This window comes from Arvicola amphibius, chromosome 8 (assembly GCF_903992535.2).
Source record: "Arvicola amphibius chromosome 8, mArvAmp1.2, whole genome shotgun sequence".
Classification (NCBI taxonomy): Eukaryota; Metazoa; Chordata; class Mammalia; order Rodentia; family Cricetidae; genus Arvicola; species Arvicola amphibius.
In genome coordinates, this window is record NC_052054.1 from 81242115 (window position 1) to 81262072 (window position 19958).

Here is a 19958-nt window from a genome sequence, read left to right on the forward strand (position 1 = left end):
CAGCACTAAACACCTGCCAGCTCACTCTGCCTCAGCCACAGAGCTAAACTGAGCATGGCCGACGGAAGAGCCCTCCGCCCTTTCTGAGTGGCTGGCACACCTGAGGCCCTGATTGGGTGATGCGTCCTGAGTGGCAGGAGACTGTCCCTGCTGACTGCTTGCACAAAGCGACCCACCTGTCCCACACCTGCAGAGTTTTAAATTTCTGTAAATCGAACTTGCACTTGAAGCCCTGACTACAGGAAGCTGGAGTATCAGCAGCGATGGAGGCTTCCCTGAAATGACCTCGTAGGAGGGACTTCAGGTCTGCCAAGGCCAATGCTGTCTCTAGGCCCTTTGTTTTTCTAAGGCAGCCTACAGGATGAGGTGAGGGCTTCCAACCTTCCCTCCTAGAAACAGACCAAACCTCAACTTTGACTTACTTCTGGGTGCTGAGAAATGATTTCTGAGATACTATCCCGGTTTTGCTTTGAAATCAACAAAGGGAAACGGAATTCTGCCAGTTTGGTGTTTTGAGCTAGTGATACCACAGGCCAGCTCTGGGCAACATGTTCTGATTTTCATTTTTGAAAAAGAAAGTTTGACTTAAAAGTAGTGTGACGACAAAACACACACAAACAAACAAACAAAAATGGGCTGTGTTGGCACACGCCTTTAATCCCAGCACTCGGGAGGCAGAGACAGGTAGATCTCTGTGAGCTCAAGACCAGCCTAGTCCACAGAGCTAGTTCCAGGACAGGCTCCAAAGCTACACAGAGAAACTCTGTCTTAAAAAAAAAAATAAAAATAAATAATTAATAGTATGAACCAAAAAACTGTATTAAAGGCCAAACATTCTAAATACAGAATTTTAGTCAATTAAGTCTTTTGGAATCAAAGCAGAATTGTATTTAATCACTCAATACATTAAATAGAAATCATTTAGTATCGAGGCTCTTAATAGTCTGATGACTACATAAAGCATATATTACTTCTTAATATCCCCCTTAAGGATGCAGAAATATATTAATATTTACACTAGCCAAACTGGAAATGTCTTTTTTATGAGAGTTTACATATGAAACTACTGAATTATTTTTCTCTCAATGTTTCATAATTAGGAAAACTAAGTAAAGTAAATTAAAAACACATATTTTTATTTTATTTTATTTTTTGGCCCCTCAGTCAGCATCCACTTTGAAGCAAAGACTGAAGTAGAATTCACTGTGTAGACCTGGCTAGCCTTGAATTCAGAAAAATCAGTTTGCCGCTACCTCCAGGGTGCTAGGATTAAGAATTAGCACTACCACACCTGACTTCTATTACTTCTGCATATTTTTAAGTCAGGTATGGTAGACAGTTGCGGTCCCCCCAAAGAGTAGAGTCAGGCAGAAGCATCATCACTGTGAGATTTAGGCAAACCTCCGTTATAGGCCATACCCTAGCTCACAAACCAAGTAGCAACATTGATGCAGGACTTGACATGGTGGGGTCACCACGCGTTGATCCCACCCTCATCTTTGCCCCAAAATCCATATTCCCTTTCGGACAGCCTTACCTTATATCTGTAACACGACAGAAGCAGTGACCAAGAGCCATGGTAGTGCTTGAAGAACCTGCATCCTGCTGGTCTACTGCTATGCACCACCGCTTTTGTGGAGGGATTTGACCCAGTGTCCTGCTAGCAGAGATTCCACTGAGGGCTCTCGCTTACACTACTGTTTGACTGGCATGCTCAGTCTGACATACTATACTGTTCTGGGGCTCAGGCAATCTAATTTCTTAGGGCTATTCCTCTCTACCTGTTTAGTTCTCAGCTGTAGAAACAAAATAACCAGAACTTGGAAAACAGCCAATAATAGTGATTGCAGATCTAGCTTGACAGTTGTGATAGCCACTGGACTGATTGTCACACTGATTGTCACAGCATCAGAACATTTGCTAGAGACCGGAAAACAGAAGGTGATGGGTGGCTGAAGATGTCTTTCCCTTCCAGGATCACCTGCTTTGGTCAATGATCCTTGAATTTCAGCCCATGAAGCATCGACAAATTTCCAAGCGTATATCTTATGCTTCATCTTCTTACCTGTGAGCAAAAATGGATCCATGATGATGATGTCCAACAATTCTGTATTGACTCTTACTCCTTTTGAGGAAAATTTCAGTAGGAATATGTTATGCTAACAAGTTTTTATCATTTCCAAAGGAAATGGAGAAAAAACCATCTTCTAATGGTACTGGCCTATCAGCTTCAGAACCCTGCAGTGCCTAGAGAGATGGTTCAGCAGTTAAGACTGTGTGCTGCTTCGACAGAATACCTGACCAAGGATGATTGACTCACAGGCCTATAACTCCAGCTCCAGGGGATGTGACCTCCTCTTCTACCCTATGAGGGCACTGGGCAATCACATACATACATGCAGGCACTCACACAAACACAAATAGCAAACAAAGTTTAACAAATAGATTAAACAAAACCTATGGTTAAAACTCCAAAGAATTTTCTTAAAGATGTGATCACCAGTGCACACAGCTTGCACCCCTACTAAAATGAAAAGAAGTATATCATATATTACTGGTGTTATGATATGGTGTGGGAGGTACTTTGGTGGGTTGGGTTCAAGGAGTCCCATGGTAGTTGAGAGACAGATCCACCATGCAGAGAACACTCAGGCAGAGGGGTTTTTATTGGGGGAACGGAATGGGATAAGGGGGGCGGTCAGAGGGAAAACCGGCCTCTGGGTTCAGATGCAGAAGATTAGAGAGAGAGAGGCAGAGAGACAGACAGACAGAGAGACCAAGAAAGAGAGGTTCAAAGGTCTACCTGCCTCTTCAGAGGAGCAGCAGGAAAGAGAGAGGGAATGAGTGGAGTCACCTCAGCCCCTCCCTCTACCCCCTACTTCTCTTCTCTGGTCATGAAACTAGCTCTTGTGGACCAGGGTGGACTCACAGAGATCCACCTGCCTCTGCCTTCTGAGTGCTTGGATGGAGCTTGCTTCTTAAAGGGGCCTTTTGCACCTGCCTACAGAGCCTTACACAGCCACATGGATTATGTAGGATTTATGTAGGATTATGTAGGATTTACGTAGGACCCTGAGCTGACTAAGTATTTGCCTGAATAGCGCCAAGCGCATGTGTGGCTGTAAAACGCTGGGATTGATTTGGTGTTTGCTTAAATGCTGACAAGTGCATCTTGCCAGGTGACATGGGTGGGCCAGCATAATGCCTGAATGCTAACAAATGGTTTTACAAAAGTTAATAGCATGACATTCCAAAAAGCATAGTATAGTTTATTCTAGTAACAAAGCATTACATATGTTCACACAGGCAACAGTACCCTTGAATGACTGGTTTCCTAACACATAGACTGTTATTCTACAGCCTCATTTTACTGGCAAGTAGCAACACGGCTGTAAGAACTTATTTAGACTTCTAAACTAAATTAAGAAAAAAGAAGTCAGCCTGAAGTGGAATTATATGGGCAGAATTGTTTTTGCATTTAAGCTAGGATACATGGGTGTGTCATTCTAAAAGATACGACAATTTGGCACGTGGAGTGACAAAGCTATCATTTGTTTTCCCTGAGACATTGTCTCAAGAAAATTTTTAAAAATAATGTAGTTAAAACAGCTTAGGATTTGCTTTTTTTTTCCTCTTTTTATATCTTTTTTTTCTTTTTTTCTTTCATTTTTTGATTAAATATTTCCGTCTCCTCCCCTCCTCCTCCCCCTTCCCTCCCCTCCCTTCCACCCATACCCCCACTCCCTCCCTCTCCAAGCTAAAGAGCCATCAGGGTTCCCATCACTATGTTTATTTATTGTCATTATTTTTTATTCATTGAGAGTGGGGCTCATTATGTAGCTTTGGATAGCCTGGAATTCACTTTGTAGAATTCTCTTTGTAGAAAGAGATTCACCTCTCTTTGGCGCCAGGCTGTTGGGGTTTAAGTGGTGGTACATCATTACAGCCTGCGAAGATTTTGCTTTTTTGGACTTAGTGTTTCCAACAATCCAACATTATTATTTGGAATTAGAGCAGTGATAGCCGCATAACTGGCAAGAAAACAGTTTACAGTGGTGAGTTTCACTGTGTAGCTCTAGCTCAGTAAGGAGGTTTTTTTTTTTAACTAACTATATGTTTGGCTAGAAGCATCACTCCAGCCCCTGGCATCCAAATACCCAAAGAGTCTGGGATGTTTGGGTGGAAGGATCAATCCAGTCCCTGGCATCCATATATTCAAAGACTCTGGAATGTTTGGGTACAACGTTGTAAGAATGTGCACCATTTCAGGTAACCAAGTTGAAACCATCTTGAGCAGCTAGTACCCCAAACCAGTCTCAAAGTAGTGCTATCAGCATCATGATGTCTTCTCAACCAGGTGGAGTCATTGTTGTGGGGGCCCATCTTCTTCCTGGAAACTTCAAAGATTACTGCAGGAAAATTTATTGTTCATTGTGGAAAACATGAAAGTTATTTATATAGACATATAGTCAGTGAAAGAGACAAAAATAGATATGGAGAAAAGTAAAATTTTTCATAAATTCTTTCTTCTTTTTATCCCATACCAGATGGCTTCTGACATGAGACAGAAACTCTGAATTTTCCTTTTAAAACCATGCTTGGGCTTAGAGAAGAATAGCCATTGTCCAACTCCAAAGCCAGCTTTGATTTTTAAGTGAGTTGCGACTATTATTATACTGAGAATTCTGTGTGTGTGTGTGTGTGTGTGTGTGTGTGTGTGTGTGTGTGTGTTTAGGTAATGAAAATTTGGCCTACAGATGACCTCATAAGTCAGATTTCTCTTTGCTTGATGATCTTTTCTGGATAGTTTTTTCTTTTGTAGGCATCTAAATGTCCAAAGTTTCTTGATTTTTTGAAGATGAGTATTTTCCTGCACAGACAAGAACAGAACCCTGCCCCAAACCTTATGAGTTTTCCTTACCACCTGTATGACCATCATCTCTATGGATGAGCTGCCATTTCTCTTTCTCAAGGTTTCTCTTTTTCAAGCTGAATCTTTATTAATTTTGATTGTAATCATACCTGCTAGGGGACTATGGTCTTGTACCCTATAGTGTTTGTTGGTTGTACTGGTTTAATACAGTACTGATTTGCAAATAGTATGCAGCAAATGTAGGAGGGCCAACCAAGCACGAAGAATAGGTGGGGTGATTAGAATAGGATAATTCTGGGAAAAGGACAGTTTCATTCTACAGTTGTAACCCAGACACAGAGGAAACAAGATGAAAATTCCTTGCTGATAAAAGGTATCAAGCCATATGGCTAACACAGACAAGTATTGTGGGCTAATTTAAGATGTAAAAATTAGTTAGTAAGGAAGCCTGAACTACTAGGCCAGTTGATAATTAATGTAGACCTCTGTGTGTTTCTTTGGGACTGAATGGCCACAGGACTGGGCGGGACAGAAACTTCTGTCAACACATAGCTTTTCTTCCTCTGTGGAAATAAGAGCAATACCCCTTCCCCAACATAGTACATCTCCTGGTTTCCTTCATGAGGTCAACACATCGTTGAAATACACTGGCTGATTTACTTCAGAAGTTTTTTTCTATTACCCAATGTCTCTCTGTTGCCATTGTTCCTCTCTCATTAGCATTAAGAAAATCAAAGTTTAATACACCATTATGCAATGTATTTCTGGGGGTATTTTCCATCACTTTCTGTTTAATATATCCTTCATAGTTTGATTTGATCTTTCTATAACTGTCTGACCTGTAGGATTGTTTGGAATAACTGTAATATGTTTTATATTATAATAAGCACAAAAAACTGTTTCATTTTATTGACATATGTTGGATCATTTTCTGTCTTTATTTTTGCAGGTATATCCATGATAGGCATAGCTTCCAATAAATAAATGATTACTGAATCATCCTTTTCTGAGCTCGAAGCGGTTGCCCATTGAAAACCTGAGTGTCAGTGGTGTGGTATACATATTTCAATTTTCAAAATTATGTAAAGTGGAACATATTCATTTGCCAGATATCATTCCTTTGAGTACCCTTTGTGTAATTCCCTACAGGTAATGGTGTTTGGTTAAAGAAAGACCAAGTAGGACACCTCTTTATAATCTCCTTAGATTGTTTTCATGTAATAGAAAAATCTTTCTCTAAGCCTTTGCAATTGACATGATTTTTAATATAAAATTCTGAGGCTTTCAGTGTGTTTCCAATCAATAATACATTTATTTCTGCATTACTTGTACTAGTGGACCTGGCAGACTTGTATCGAACCAGATGTATGGTATGTATATGGAACAAAGCCTATTCCTGATTATATCTTGAACCTAATGAATAATGAAGTCAATTCTGTATCACCTGTTATAAATTCAGTGGTTTCAACATGAAAGACAACTCTTCTATATATATTGCAAATCAATATCTATATTGAGAGGGTTTTTTGGGTTTTCAAGAGAGGGTTTCCCTGTAGCAACCTGTGCTGGAACTTGCTCTTATAGACCCAGCAGGCCTCGAACTCAGAGATCTGCCTGCCTTTGCTGAGTGCTGGGATTAAAGGCAAATAACCTCGACGGCCTGTGTTTTTGAGACCAGGTGATGAAATACCCACAAAACAAATCAAACCCATAAATCAGCATCTGTATCTCTAATCATGCTAGTTGCAGATTCTTTGATGCCAGTGTAAAAACACCATCAATAACACTCAGGACAATATGACTACACAAGAGTCCAGGTATCCTCCAAAACAACAGGCCCTGAATATTCCAATATATTTCAAGCATAAGACAAAGACCTGAAAACACCCATGTGAAGACAGAGGTTCTTAAAGAAGAAACTAACATATACCTTAAAGAACTTAAGTAAAATACAAAGAGATGGTGGATCGGAAATGTAGAAAACTGTCAAAGATCTGAAAATTGAAATAGGATCAGTAAAGAAGCCCCAAATTGGGGATATATTAAAAATGAAAAATTTAGGAATTCAGATAAAAAGTATAGAGTCAAGCTTCACCAACAGAACACAAGAGATAGAAGAATCTCAAGTGTTGAAGACACAAAAGAAGAAATGGATATTTTAGTTAAAGAAAATATTAAATCTCAAAGTTTCCTGAAAAAATCCAGGCAATCAGACTCTATGAAAAGATAAAACCTATGAATAATAGGAATAAAGGATAAGAATCCAAGCTCAAAGGCTGAGAAATTATTTTTAACAAAATTGCAAAAGAAACTGTCCATAACTTAAATGCGATGTCTACAAAGGAACAGGAAGCATATAGAACACCAAAATGATTGGGCCAGAAAAGAAAGTATCCTTGACCCTAATAATTATACAGAACAAAAAAAAGAATATTAAAAGATGCAAAGAAAAAAGACTGAGTAACATATGAAGGCAGACATACTAGAATTATATCTGACTTCACAAGGGAGACACTAAATTTAGAAGGTCATCAACAGATGTACTTAACATTCTAAGAGACCAGATGTCAGTCCAGACTACTATACATACATAGAAAAAAATTTCAAATGCCTAACCCTAACCCCCCTAACCCTAACTGAATGTTGAGCAATTTGGCTATAACTGAAGCTGTGGAGGGAAGGTATGCTGATACCTAGGGCTCTGAAGAAAAAGGTACCCAGACTGTTAGAAGTCAGGCCATACCTACAGCTGTGAAGGGAAAGTGTACTGGATACCAACAGCTATGAGGAGAAAAGTTATCCTTGTGGAAGTCAAAAACCGTGAGTCTATTTCCACTTTATCTGAAGGTCAGAGTTTGAGGTTGCTCAAAGTTGTTAACAGGTGTGGTTACACACCCAGACCTAAGGTGTGGCTGTTTTGTGTTTTGGACTTTAAGAGGGACCATACAGGTAAATCTACTCCTCCTTGAGGAAAGTGAGAGAATTCAAACATACTTTTTTTTCTGCCCCACACCCCTTTCTTTCCCCAGTGATGTAGTTCAGGCTGGTCTTGAACTTGTGATCCTCTCGCTTCAGCTTTCTAAGCACTGGTATGGCAGGCATGTATGACCATGCCAGGTTTTATCTATTTTTAAATGATGGAAGATTTCTATAACATTGGTGTAGGGGCAGGTAACAGCCTCAAATTCATATTCTTTTTCATTTTTATTTTATGTGAGTAGATGTTTTTTTCATGGTTTATTTTTTTATATTTAAAAATTTCCATCTCTTCCCCTACTCCTCCCCTTTCCCTCACCTCCCGTCCTCCCATACCCCCCTCCCTCCATCTCCAGGACAAGGAGCCATCAGGGTTCCCTACTGTATGTTAAGACCAAGGTCCTCCCAATTCCCCCCAGGTCCAGAAAGGCGATTAACCAAGCTGAGAAGGCTCCCACAGAGCCCGTCCATGCAGAAGAATCCTTGGCTTCTCAGTCAGCCCCCACCGTAGGCCACATTCAGAGAGTCCGGTTTGGTCTCATGTTCCATCAGTCCCATTCCAACTGGAGTTGGTGATCTCCCTTTAGTTCTGTCCCACCGTCTCTATGGGTGAACGCACCCCTCACGATCCTGACTTTCTTTCTCATGTTCTCCCTCCTTCTGCTCCTCATCAGGTCCTTGCGAGCTCAGTCTGGTGCTCCAATGTGGGGCTCAGTCATTTTCGTCATCTATCGCCAGGTGAAGGTTCTTTTTATCATCTTCTCAAGAATCCCGAATTAGAGGCTCGATGTCCTTTAATTATGGCTAGAAACCGATTATGAGTGAGGACATCCCATGTTCATCATTTTGGGTCTGGGTTACCTCACTCAGAACAGTGTTTTCTATTTCCATCCATTTGCATGCAAAATTCAAGATGTCATTGTTTTTTACCACTGAGTAGTATTCTAACATGTATATATTCCACACTTTCTTCAACCATTCTTCCACTGAAGGGCATCTAGGTTGTTTCCAGGATCTGGCTATTACAAATAATGCTTCTATGAGCATAGTTGAACAAATTCTTTTGTAGTATGATTTGGCATCTCTTGGGTAAATTCCCAAGAGTGGAATTACTGGGTCCTGGAGTAGGTTGATCCTGAATTTCCTGAGAAACCGCCACACTGCTTTCCAAAGTGGTTGCACAAGTGTGCATTCCCACCAGCAATGGATGAATGTACCCCTTACCCCACAACCTCTCCAGCAAAGGTTATCATTGGTGTTTTGGATTTTAGCCAATCTGACAGGTGTAAGATGGTATCTCAAAGTTGTTTTGATTTTCATTTCCCTGATAGCTAAGGAGGTTGAGCATGCCCCTAAGTGTCTTTTGGCCATTCGAACTTCTTCTGTTGAGAAATCTCTGTTCAGTTCAGTGCCCCATTTTTTAATTGGGTTAATTAGCATTTTAAAGTCTAGTCTCTTGAGTTCCTTATATATTTTAGAGATCAGACCTTTGTCAGTTGCAGGGTTGGTGAAGATCTTTTCCCAGTCAGTAGGCTGCCTTTGTGTCTTAGTGACAGTGTCCTTTGCTTTACAGAAGCTGCTCAGCTTCAGGAGGTCCCATTTATTCAATGTTGCCCTTAATGTCTGTGTTGCTGGGGTTATACGTAGGAAACGGTCTCCTATGCCCAAATGTTGTAGAGTACTTCCCACTTTCTCCTCTAACAGGATCAGTGTGATCAGATTAATATTGAGGTCTTTAATCCATTTGGACTTGAGTTTTGTGTATGGTGATAGGTATGGATCTACTTTCATTCTTCTACAGGTTGACATCCAGTTATGCCAGCACCATTTGTTGAAGATGCCCTCTTTCTTCCATTGTGTACTTTTGGCTCCTTTATCTAAAATTAGGTGTTCATAGGTTTGTGATTTAAGATCCGGGTCTTCTATACGATTCCATTGGTCGACTTCTCTCTTTTTATGCCAATAGCAAGCTGTTTTCAATACTGAAGCCCTGTAATAGAGTTTGAAGTCAGGGATGGTAATGCCTCCAGAAGTTCCTTTATTGTATGAGATTGTTCTGGCTATCCTGGGTTTCTTGTTCTTCCATATAAAGTTGATTATTGTCCTCTCAATATCTGTCAAGAATTTTGATGGGACCTTGATGGGGATTGCATTGAATCTATGGATTGCTTTTGGTAGAACTGCCATTTTTATTATGTTGATCCTCCCAATCCACAAGCAAGGGAGATCCTTCCATTTTCTGGTATCCTCTTCAATTTCTTTCTTCAAAGACTTAAAGTTCTTGTCAAATAAATCCTTCACTTCCTTGGTTAGAGTTACTCCCAGATTATCTTATGCTATTTGTGGCTATTGTGAAAGGTGATACTTCGCTGATTTCTTTCTCTGCTTCCTTATCCTTTGTGTATAGGAGGGCAACTGAGTTTTTGGAGTTGATCTTGTATCCTGCCACATTACTGAAGGAGTTTATCAGCTGTAGGAGTTCTTTGGTGGAGTTTCTGGGGTCACTTATGTACACTATCATATCATCTGCGAATAACGAAAGTTTAACTTCTTCCTTTCCAAATCGAATCCCCTTGATTCCCTTATGTTGTCTTATTGCTATTGCTAGAACTTTAAGCACTATATTGAAGAGATAAGGAGAGAGTGGACAGCCTTGTCGCGTTCCTGAATTTAGTGGGATGGCCTTGAGTTTCTCTCCATTTAATTTGATGTTAGCTGTTGGCTTGCTGTAAATAACCTTTATTATATTTAGGAATGACCCTTGTATCCCTAATCTCTCCAAGACCTTTATCACAAAGAGGTGCTGAGTTTTGACAAATGCTTTTTCAGCAACTAATGAGATGATCATATGGTTTTTTTCCCTACAGTTTATTTATGTGATGGATTACATTGATAGATTTTTGTATGTTGAACCAAGCCCTGCATCTCTGGGATGAAGCCTACTTGATCATAGTGAATAATTTTTCTAATGTGTTCTTGGATTCGGTTTGCCAGTATTTTATTGACAATTCTTGCATCACTCTTCATGAGTGAGATTGGCCTGTAATTCTCTTTCTTGGTTGGGTCTTTGTGTGGTTCAGGTATGAGGGTAACTGTAGCTTTATAAATGGAATTTGGCAATGACTCTTGTGTTTCTAGATTATGAAGTACATTAAGGAGTATAGGTATTAGGTCTTCTTTGATGTTCTGGTAGAATTCTGCAGTGAAACCATCTGGTCCTGGGCTCTTTTTGGTAGGGTGGTTTTTGATAACAGTTTCTAATTCTTCATGACTAACAGGACTATTTAGAGCATTTACCTGGTCCTGGTTTAACTTTGGTATATGGTATTTATCTAAAAAACTGTCCATTTCTTTTACATTTTCCAATTTTGTGGCATACAGGCTTTTGTAGTAAGATCTAATGATTTTCTGAATTTCCTCTGTGTCTGTGGTTATGTCCCCCTTTTCATTTCTGATCTTACTAATTTGCATGTTCTTTCTCTGCCTTTTGAATAGTTTGGCTAAGGGTTTGTCAACCTTGTTGATTTTCTCCAAAAACCAGCTTTTTGTTTCATTGATTCTTTAGATTGTTTTCTATGTTTCTATTTTGTTGATTTCTGCCCTCAGTTTGATTATTCCAGTCTTCTACTCCTCCTAGGTGATTCTGCTTCTTTTTTTCCAGAGCTTTCAGGTGTGCTGTTAAGTCACCAATGAGTGGTTTCTCCGTTTTCTTTAAGTGGGCACTTAGTGCTATGAACTTTCTTCTTAGCACTGCTTTCATTGTGTCCCATAGGTTTGAGTATGTTGTGTCTTTGTTTTCATTAAATTCAAGAAAGACTTTAATTTCTTTATTTCTTCCTTGACCCAACTGTGGTTCAGTAGTTGACTGTTCAGTTTCCATGACTTTTTGGGCTTTCTGGGGGTAGCATTGTTGTTGAATTCTAATTATAATCCATGGTGATCCGATAAGACAAAGGTGGTTACTAATATTTTTTTGTAACTGTGGACGTTTGCTTTGTTACCAAGTATGTGGTCAATTTTCAAAAAGGTTCCATGAGACGCAGAGAAGAAGGTATATTTTTTCCTATTTGGGTGCAATGTTCTACAGATGTCTGTTAAGTCCATTTGGTTCATTACCTCTATTAAGTCTCTTAATTCTCTGTTAGGTTTCTGTCTGATTGACCTGTCCATTAGTGAGAGGAGTGTTGAAGTCTCCTACTATTAGTGTGTGTGGTTTGATTGCTGCCTTGAGTTCTAGTAATGTTTCTTTTACATAAGTGGGAGCTTTTATATTAGGGGCATAGATATTCAGGATTGAGACTTCATTCTGATGGATTTTTCCTGTTATGAGTATAAAGTGTCCCTTTCCATCTCTTCTGATTGATTTTAGTTTGAAGTCAACTTTGTTAGAAATTAGTATGGCCACACCGGCTTGTTTCTTAGGTCCATTTGCTTGATAAACCTTTTCCCAACCCTTTACTCTGAGTAGGTGACTGTCTTTGTGGTTGAGGTGTGTTTCTTGTAAACAGCAGAATGTTGGATCCTGTTTTCGTATCCAGTCTCTTAGCCTGTGCTTTTTTATAGGTGAATTGAGTCCATTGATATTAAGTGATATTAATGACCAGTGGTTGTTAACTCCGGTCATTTTTTTTGTAGTAGAATTTGTGTGTTTGCCTTCTTTTAGTTGTGCTGGTGAAGGGTCGCTAGATGCCTGAGTTATTGTGGGCGTTGTTGGACTCCTTGGTTTGCGATTTTCCTTCTATTACTTTCTTCAAGGCTCGATTTGTGGCTACGTATTGTTTAAATCTGTTTTTGTCCTGGAATATCTTGTTTTCTCCATTGATGGTGAATGCTAGCTTTGCCAAGTATAGTGGTCTGTGCTTGCATCCATGTTCCCTTAATGTCTGTAGCACATCTATCCAAGACCTTCTGGCTTTCATGGTTTCCAGTGATAATTCAGGTGTAATTCTGATAGGTTTCCCTTTGTATGTTACTTGACCTTTTTCCTTTGCAGCTCTTAATATCTGTTCTTTATTCTGTATGTTTTGTGTTTTGATTATTATATGGCATGGGGATGCTTTCTTTTGATCCAGTCTATTTGGTGTTCTGTAGGCTTCTTGTAGCTTCATAGGAATATCCTTCTTTAGGTTGGGGAAATTTTCTTCTATAATTTTGTTGAATATATTTTCTGGGCCTTTGAGTTGTAATTCTTCCCCTTCTTCTATTCCAATTATTCTTAAGTTTGGTCTTTTCATGGTGCCCCAGATTTCCTGGATGTTTTGTGTTAAGAATTTGTTGGATTTGTTTTGTTCTTTAATCTGTGATTTTATTTCCTCTATAGTATCTTCAGAGTCCGAGATTCTTTCTTCCATCTCTTGTATTCAGTTGGAAATACTTGTCTCTGAAGTTTCTGTTCGTTTACTCAGAATTTCCATTTCCAGTCTTCCCTCAGATTGTGTTTTCCTCATTACCTCCATTTCATTTTTCAGGTCTTGTACTGTTGCCCTTAACTGTTTGATTGCTTTTTCTTGTTTTTCTTGGGTATCTTTAAGAGATTTATTTATTTCATCTACTTTTTTGTTTGTCATCTCCATTTCTTTATGGCAGTTTTTTACCTCCTGTTTAAGGTCCTCTATAATTTTCATGAAGTACTGTTTAAGGGCGATTTCTTCTATTACTTCTGGAGTAGGGTGTTCAATTCTTGTTGTTTCGGGATGACTGGATTCTGGTGATGACAAATTGCCTTTCAGGTTGTTAGAGGAGTTCTTGCATTGGCTCCTGCCCATCTCTTCCTTTAAATGGAGCTAGGAGAGACTTGGTGACTTGTTCCAATCCTTGCTCTGACTGAATCTGGGTGGATCTCCTCAGTACCAGGGCAGGAGCTATTCCTTGCAGCACAATCTGAAGGAGCCAGCACTCCCTTGCTGGGCTCCTCAGACCTGCCTGGACAGGAGCCTCTCCCCCCTCTGGTTAGGTGGCCTTGGCACAGGGTCAGGATACTTGACTACGCTAGGGAAGGCCGTCCAGATGGGACTCCACAGCACTGAGTCAGGGATTCCTTGTAGTTGAGGGACGCCTCCCAGATGTGTCTTCCGGTTTTAAGATCTGGTGTCTTTGCTCCCAGATGTGTCTTCTGGTATGAATATCTGGTGTCTTTTGTTCCCAGATGAGTCTTCTGGTGCTAGAATCCGGTGTCTTTGCTCCCAGATGTGTCTTCTGGTCCTCCTAGATGTGTCTTCTGGTCTTTATGTCCAGTGTCTTTGCTGGCCATGGAGTTCTGAGGAGAGGCTACCTTGCCACAGGCAGGCTAATGAAACAAACAAACAAAAAAAAGCCAAACATACTTCTTTTGAATTAAGAGGTTTGACCTAGGGAATGACTGCCTTTAGGATACTAAGTCTAGGGTGCATTCACTGCGTGAATAACAGAATGTTTTTCTCAACAATTATGGACTTGATGGCTCCAAGTATTGAAGCAAGTAACTGTTTTCGTTGCCCTGTGCATCACGTTAAAGCAGTCTTTTGTCTTCTTCCCCTACTGTATCGGGGTTTGAAAGTATATGGAAAATTAAATGCAAGCAGACGTACAGTATTCACTGGAACTCCCTCCCGGTGCTATCCTATGCTTCTAATATTTTCACTTGTGTCTTCAATCTCTTTTCTTACTTTTCTATTCCGTACGCCCCTACCCTGCTAAGTGGTCTACTTGTCAAAGATGGTCCTGACATATACTATTGAAAAGTCCGGCTATACCCGAGGCTGTGGTCTAGTGGGAGAGGTTCTTCCTGCAGGATGTAGCAATACTGCTCCTCTCCAAGAAAGCCATCACAGATGGGCCCTGTTTCATTCTGCTAAGAGAGCTTCAAAGCAGAGATGTCCATGGCTGTTCTGCTCCACTTCCCTAAGGGAGTTTCCTAGCAGAGGTTTCCGTTGCTCCTCTGTTCCACCACACTAGGGAGTTTCCTAATAGAGATGTCAATTTCTTTCTCGGCTACAGCCCAGGTTGTTACTTCTCTGCTTCACTGGAGTTAATGGAAACTGTTGCTGAAATGTTGCAGTCTCTGGTGAAGAGTAGCTACTTCTGCCCTGGTCCTTTAAGAAAGTTTGCCAGCAGAGGTGACCAAAGCTTCTCCACTACAGAGTTTCTTATCACTCCAGTGAAAGGTTTTCACCCAAAATTCATTCAAGAAATTCATTTGGAAGGGAAGAATCCAAGAGAGGGGCTGCCTCTGCTAGGACAGAAATAGGCAGATGCCAACTGGACAGGTACAGAACTTATATAGGACTTCTTAGGGGCAGAGTTTTCCCAGGGAGAAGATTCTCTGGGAGGGAATTGGTTAGATGTTAATCTCTGATCTTGAACAATGCAGAGAATGGCTGGATTTTGCTCAGATGTTGGTAGATCTCGAGCTTAGGGATTAGCTGGTTTGTGCTAGTTGGTCAAGAATAGAGTGTGTATCTTTGGCTCTTGTTTCAGAATCAAAGTGTGTTCTTTCACTTGCCCCTTCTAAACTTTTGAGTCTGGTTTCAGGTTCAGGTGTTTCTTTCATTGACTCTGGATTCAGAAACAAAGTGTGTTTCTTTGTCTTGGTTTTGGAGTCAGGATATATTTCTTTGAATTCAGTTTCAGAGTCAAAATTATGTACTTCACTGGCTCTGGTTTCAGGGTCAGGATGTGTTTCTTTGGCTGGCCCATTTACCCTATACAAAGGGCTTCATAAATTCATAAATTCATTTTTGCCATGAGTTTGTAAATACAAACTGCATAAAAAGGGCATAATGCTTCAAAAGACTGTTAACACTGCCAACTTTATTTCTACAGAAGAAATAGTCTTGTGTTATAAGTGGAGGATTCTTTCTCATTACTGGCTGCCCAGACCTGAAAGAATCACACAGAACTATATTAATTAAAACACCTCTTGGCCGATTAGCTCAGAATTCTTTTGTTGTTGTTGTTGTTGTTGTTGTTATTTTGTTTTTTGAGACATGGTTTTTCAAGGGCTTTGGAGCCTGTCCTGGAATTAGCTCTTGTAGACAAAGCTGGCCTCAAACTCACAGATATCTACCTGCCTCTGCCTCCCAAGTGCAGGGATTAAAGGTGTATTTCACCAGTGCCCTGCTAGCTCAGGATTCTTATTAACTAAGGCTGACATTTTAATTAACCCGTTCCTATTATTTTGTATTTTACCACAAGACTTGTGATTTTCCGGTAAGGTACCAGGGCATCTGTCTCCTTCAGCAGATACATGGAGTCTGACTCCCCTTTCTTTTCTCCTCTGTCTTTGCTTGGAATTCCTGCCTTGCTCTATTCTGCCCTGCCATAGACACAAAGCAGCTTCTTTACTAAACAACAGTAACAAAATACATTCACAGCATACAGAGTGGAATCCCAAATCACTGTGTAGCTGATTAGAAGAGTTTTGGCTAAAGATCTCACCAAATACTTTATAATAAGAAGTCCTCAGTATCTTCTTCAGGTACTGAATGTTTATTGTAATATACAAAGATTTTAACAGATTGTTGCATACAAAACGTTTTACTCCTACATAAAGTACAAAATTTTATCACATGGAATACATTTATAGGGTGTATATGCAGTATGATTTTTCTCATGATTTAGGTTATTCACACAGATAACATTCATAGAGTTTATCTGCAGTGTGTGATCTTTCATGCATTTGAAGAGTACTGTGAGGTGAAAAGGCTTCACCACACTCACAATGTTCACAGGGTTTCTCTCCAGCATGTGTTAGTTCATGTCTTTGAAGATGAAGGTGATAATCAAAGCCTTTACCACACTAATTACAGTCATAATGTTTCTCTCCAGAATGGCTTTTTTATGTTTTCAGAGATTACTCTGACATACAAAGTCTTTACCACACTGATTACACTAAAAGGGCCTCTCTCCAGTATGGGCTTTTTTATGTTTTTGGAGTTGAATGTGGTGTGCAAAGGCTTTACCACACTGACTACATTCATAGGGTTTCTCTCCAGTATGGCTCCTTTCATGTATTTGTAGATTCCCGTGGCATGCAAAAGCTTTACCACACTGATTACATTTATAGGGTCTCTCTCCGGTATGGGATTTTTTTTTAAAATTTATTTATTATGTATATAGTGTTCTAGGCACCAGATCTCATTATAGATGGGTATGAGCCATCATGTGGTTGCTGGGAATTGAACTCAGGACCTCCGGAATAGCAGTCAGTTCTCTTAACCTCTGAGCCATCTCTCCAGCCCCAGTATGGGATTTTTTATGTTTTTGCAGATGACTGTGATGTGCAAAGGCTTTACCACACTGATTACATTCATAGGGTTTCTCTCCAGTATGGCTCCTTTTATGTATTTGTAGATTCCCGTGGCATGCAAAAGCTTTACCACATTGATTACATTTATAGGGTCTCTCTCCAGTATGGGATTTTTTTAAAAATTTATTTATTATGTATATAGTGTTCTAGGCACCAGATCTCATTATAGATGGGTATGAGCCATCATGTGGTTGCTGGGAATTGAACTCAGGACCTCCGGAATAGCAGTCAGTTCTCTTAACCTCTGAGCCATCTCTCCAGCCCCAGTATGGGATTTTTTATGTTTTTGGAGTTGAATGTGGTGTGCAAAGGCTTTACCACACTGACTACATTCATAGGGTTTCTCTCCAGTATGGGTTCTTTTATGACTTTGGAGACCACTGTATTGTGCAAAGGCTTTACCACACTGATTACATTTATAGGGTTTCTCTCCAGTATGGCTTCTTTTATGTATTTGCAGACTGCTGTGAAAAGCAAAGGCTTTACCACACTGATTACATTCATAGGGTTTCTCTCCAGTATGTGTTCTTTTATGACTTTGTAGATAACTGTGGCGTGCAAACGCTCTACCACACTGACTACATTCATAGGGTTTCTCTCCAGTATGGCTCCTTTTATGTCTTTGTAGATTCCCGTGGCATGCAAAAGCTTTACCACATTGATTACATTTATAGGGTCTCTCTCCAGTATGGGATTTTTTATGTTTTTGGAGTTGAATGTGGTGTGCAAAGGCTTTACCACACTGATTACATTCATAGGGTTTCTCTCCAGTATGGCTCCTTTTATGTGTTTGTAGATTCCCGTGGCATGCAAAAGCTATACCACATTGATTACATTTATAGGGTTTCTCTCCAGTATGGCTTCTTTTATGTCTTTGGAGATGACTGTGTTGTGCAAAGGCTTTACCACACTGATTACATTCATAGGGTTTCTCTCCAGTATGCGTTCCTTCATGACATTGTAGATCACTGTGGCGTGCAAAGGCTTTACCACACTGATTACACTCAAAGGGCCTCTCTCCAGTATGGGTTCTTTCATGATTTTGTAGATAACTGTGGCGTGCAAAGGCTTTAGCACACTGATTACATTCATAGGGTTTCTCTCCAGTATGGGTTCTTTTATGACTTTGGAGACCACTGTATTGTGCAAAGGCTTTACCACACTGATTACATTCATAGGGTTTCTCTCCAGTATGCGTTCTTTCATGACATTGTAGATCACTGTGGCGTGCAAAGGCTTTACCACACTGATTACACTCAAAGGGCCTCTCTCCAGTATGGGTTCTTTTATGATTTTGGAGAGTACTATGTTGTGCAAAGGCTTTACCACACTGATTACATTCATAGGGTTTCTCTCCAGTATGGCTCCTTTTATGTCTTTGTAGATTCCCGTGGCATGCAAAAGCTTTACCACATTGATTACATTTATAGGGTCTCTCTCCAGTATGGGATTTTTTATGTTTTTGGAGTTGAATGTGGTGTGCAAAGGCTTTACCACACTGATTACATTCATAGGGTTTCACTCCAGTATGGCTCCTTTTATGTGTTTGTAGATTCCCGTGGCATGCAAAAGCTATACCACATTGATTACATTTATAGGGTTTCTCTCCAGTATGGCTTCTTTTATGTCTTTGGAGATGACTGTGTTGTGCAAAGGCTTTACCACACTGATTACATTCATAGGGTTTCTCTCCAGTATGCGTTCTTTCATGACATTGTAGATGACTGTGGCGTGCAAAGGCTTTACCACACTGATTACACTCAAAGGGCCTCTCTCCAGTATGGGTTCTTTCATGATTTTGTAGATAACTGTGGCATGCAAAGGCTTTACCAAAGTGATTACATTCATAGAATTTCTCACCACACTCATTTTCTTCATAGGATTTCAATCTAGTATGTGTTTTTTCAGGCCTCTGAAGATGACTGTCATATGCAAAGGCTTTAACACATTGAGTGTATGCAGAAGTTTTCTCTCTACTTTGACTTGTTTCTTGCCTACAATGATAATGGAACATATGAAAGCATTACTACATTTAATACATCGTTGAATTTTTTTATCTGTATAAATTAATTTTACAATATAGTCCTATTTTAATTATATATTAAGGTTTTATCACCATGCTTACAATCTTGTTTTCCCCTTCATTAAGGCTTGCTTTTCATCTTTGAAGATAACTGATAACAGCCTTTATTACATGATTCACATTTATAGAATCTTTTTTGTGTATGAGAATTATCATGTATTTGAAGAGAACTGAAAAAGCTCAGACCTTTACCACTTTTATTGCATTCATAAAGTTTCCTATACTGTGAGTGATTGTATATTTGCTACTGAACTAGGACAAACAGAAGTATTTACACTGTCCTACTACTCATGATGTTTTTCTGAAATGTGAGCTTATTGATATATTAACAATGAGAGTAGAAAATCAATTACTTTTATACTTGTACATTAAATTTAACAAGTATACTCAGCAAGGGGACTGCTACATGTCTTCTATCTGTTCTGAGAGAGAGGTATGTTGTATCTTTTCACATCCCTATGCTCACGTGGCTTGTATCCAGAGTAACATATGATATACCTAATGAAGGAAGAATAACAAATATAAGGTTTCCACATCGAGCTCACACAGTTTGACTTTCTGTCATCATAGTCTTGTAGTATCTGGACTAAGGCCTCTCCGCAACAGCTGCCCTTTGATTTGTAACTCTAACTGCCTCCTCATTAAACTTAAAAAGTATATAGGTTAAACCACTCTTTCTATGGACTATTAGTGTAGTAGAGAAATTTAGAGATATACTTATCACCTTTTCAATATGTATA

General features: G+C 39.7%; 1 protein-coding gene across 6 annotated transcripts in view; it reads right to left on the bottom strand.

Annotated features, from left to right (window-relative positions):
* Positions 1–19958, bottom strand: part of LOC119820298 (zinc finger protein 431-like) — a 106165-nt gene that overhangs the window by 11315 nt on the left and 74892 nt on the right. For 4 of the 6 annotated variants that reach the window (XM_038338444.1, XM_038338443.1, XM_038338445.1 and 1 more), the window contains 2 exons: positions 17552–19129; positions 16565–16886 (listed from right to left, as the gene is read on the bottom strand). The exons of the other annotated variants lie outside the window; for them this stretch is intronic. In XM_038338444.1, coding sequence (XP_038194372.1) covers positions 16718–16886; positions 17552–19129 — 1747 coding nt within the window. In that variant the 3' untranslated portion in view covers positions 16565–16717. Of the gene's footprint in view, positions 1–16564; positions 16887–17551; positions 19130–19958 lie in introns of those variants that run through there. 6 annotated transcript variants of the gene reach the window in all.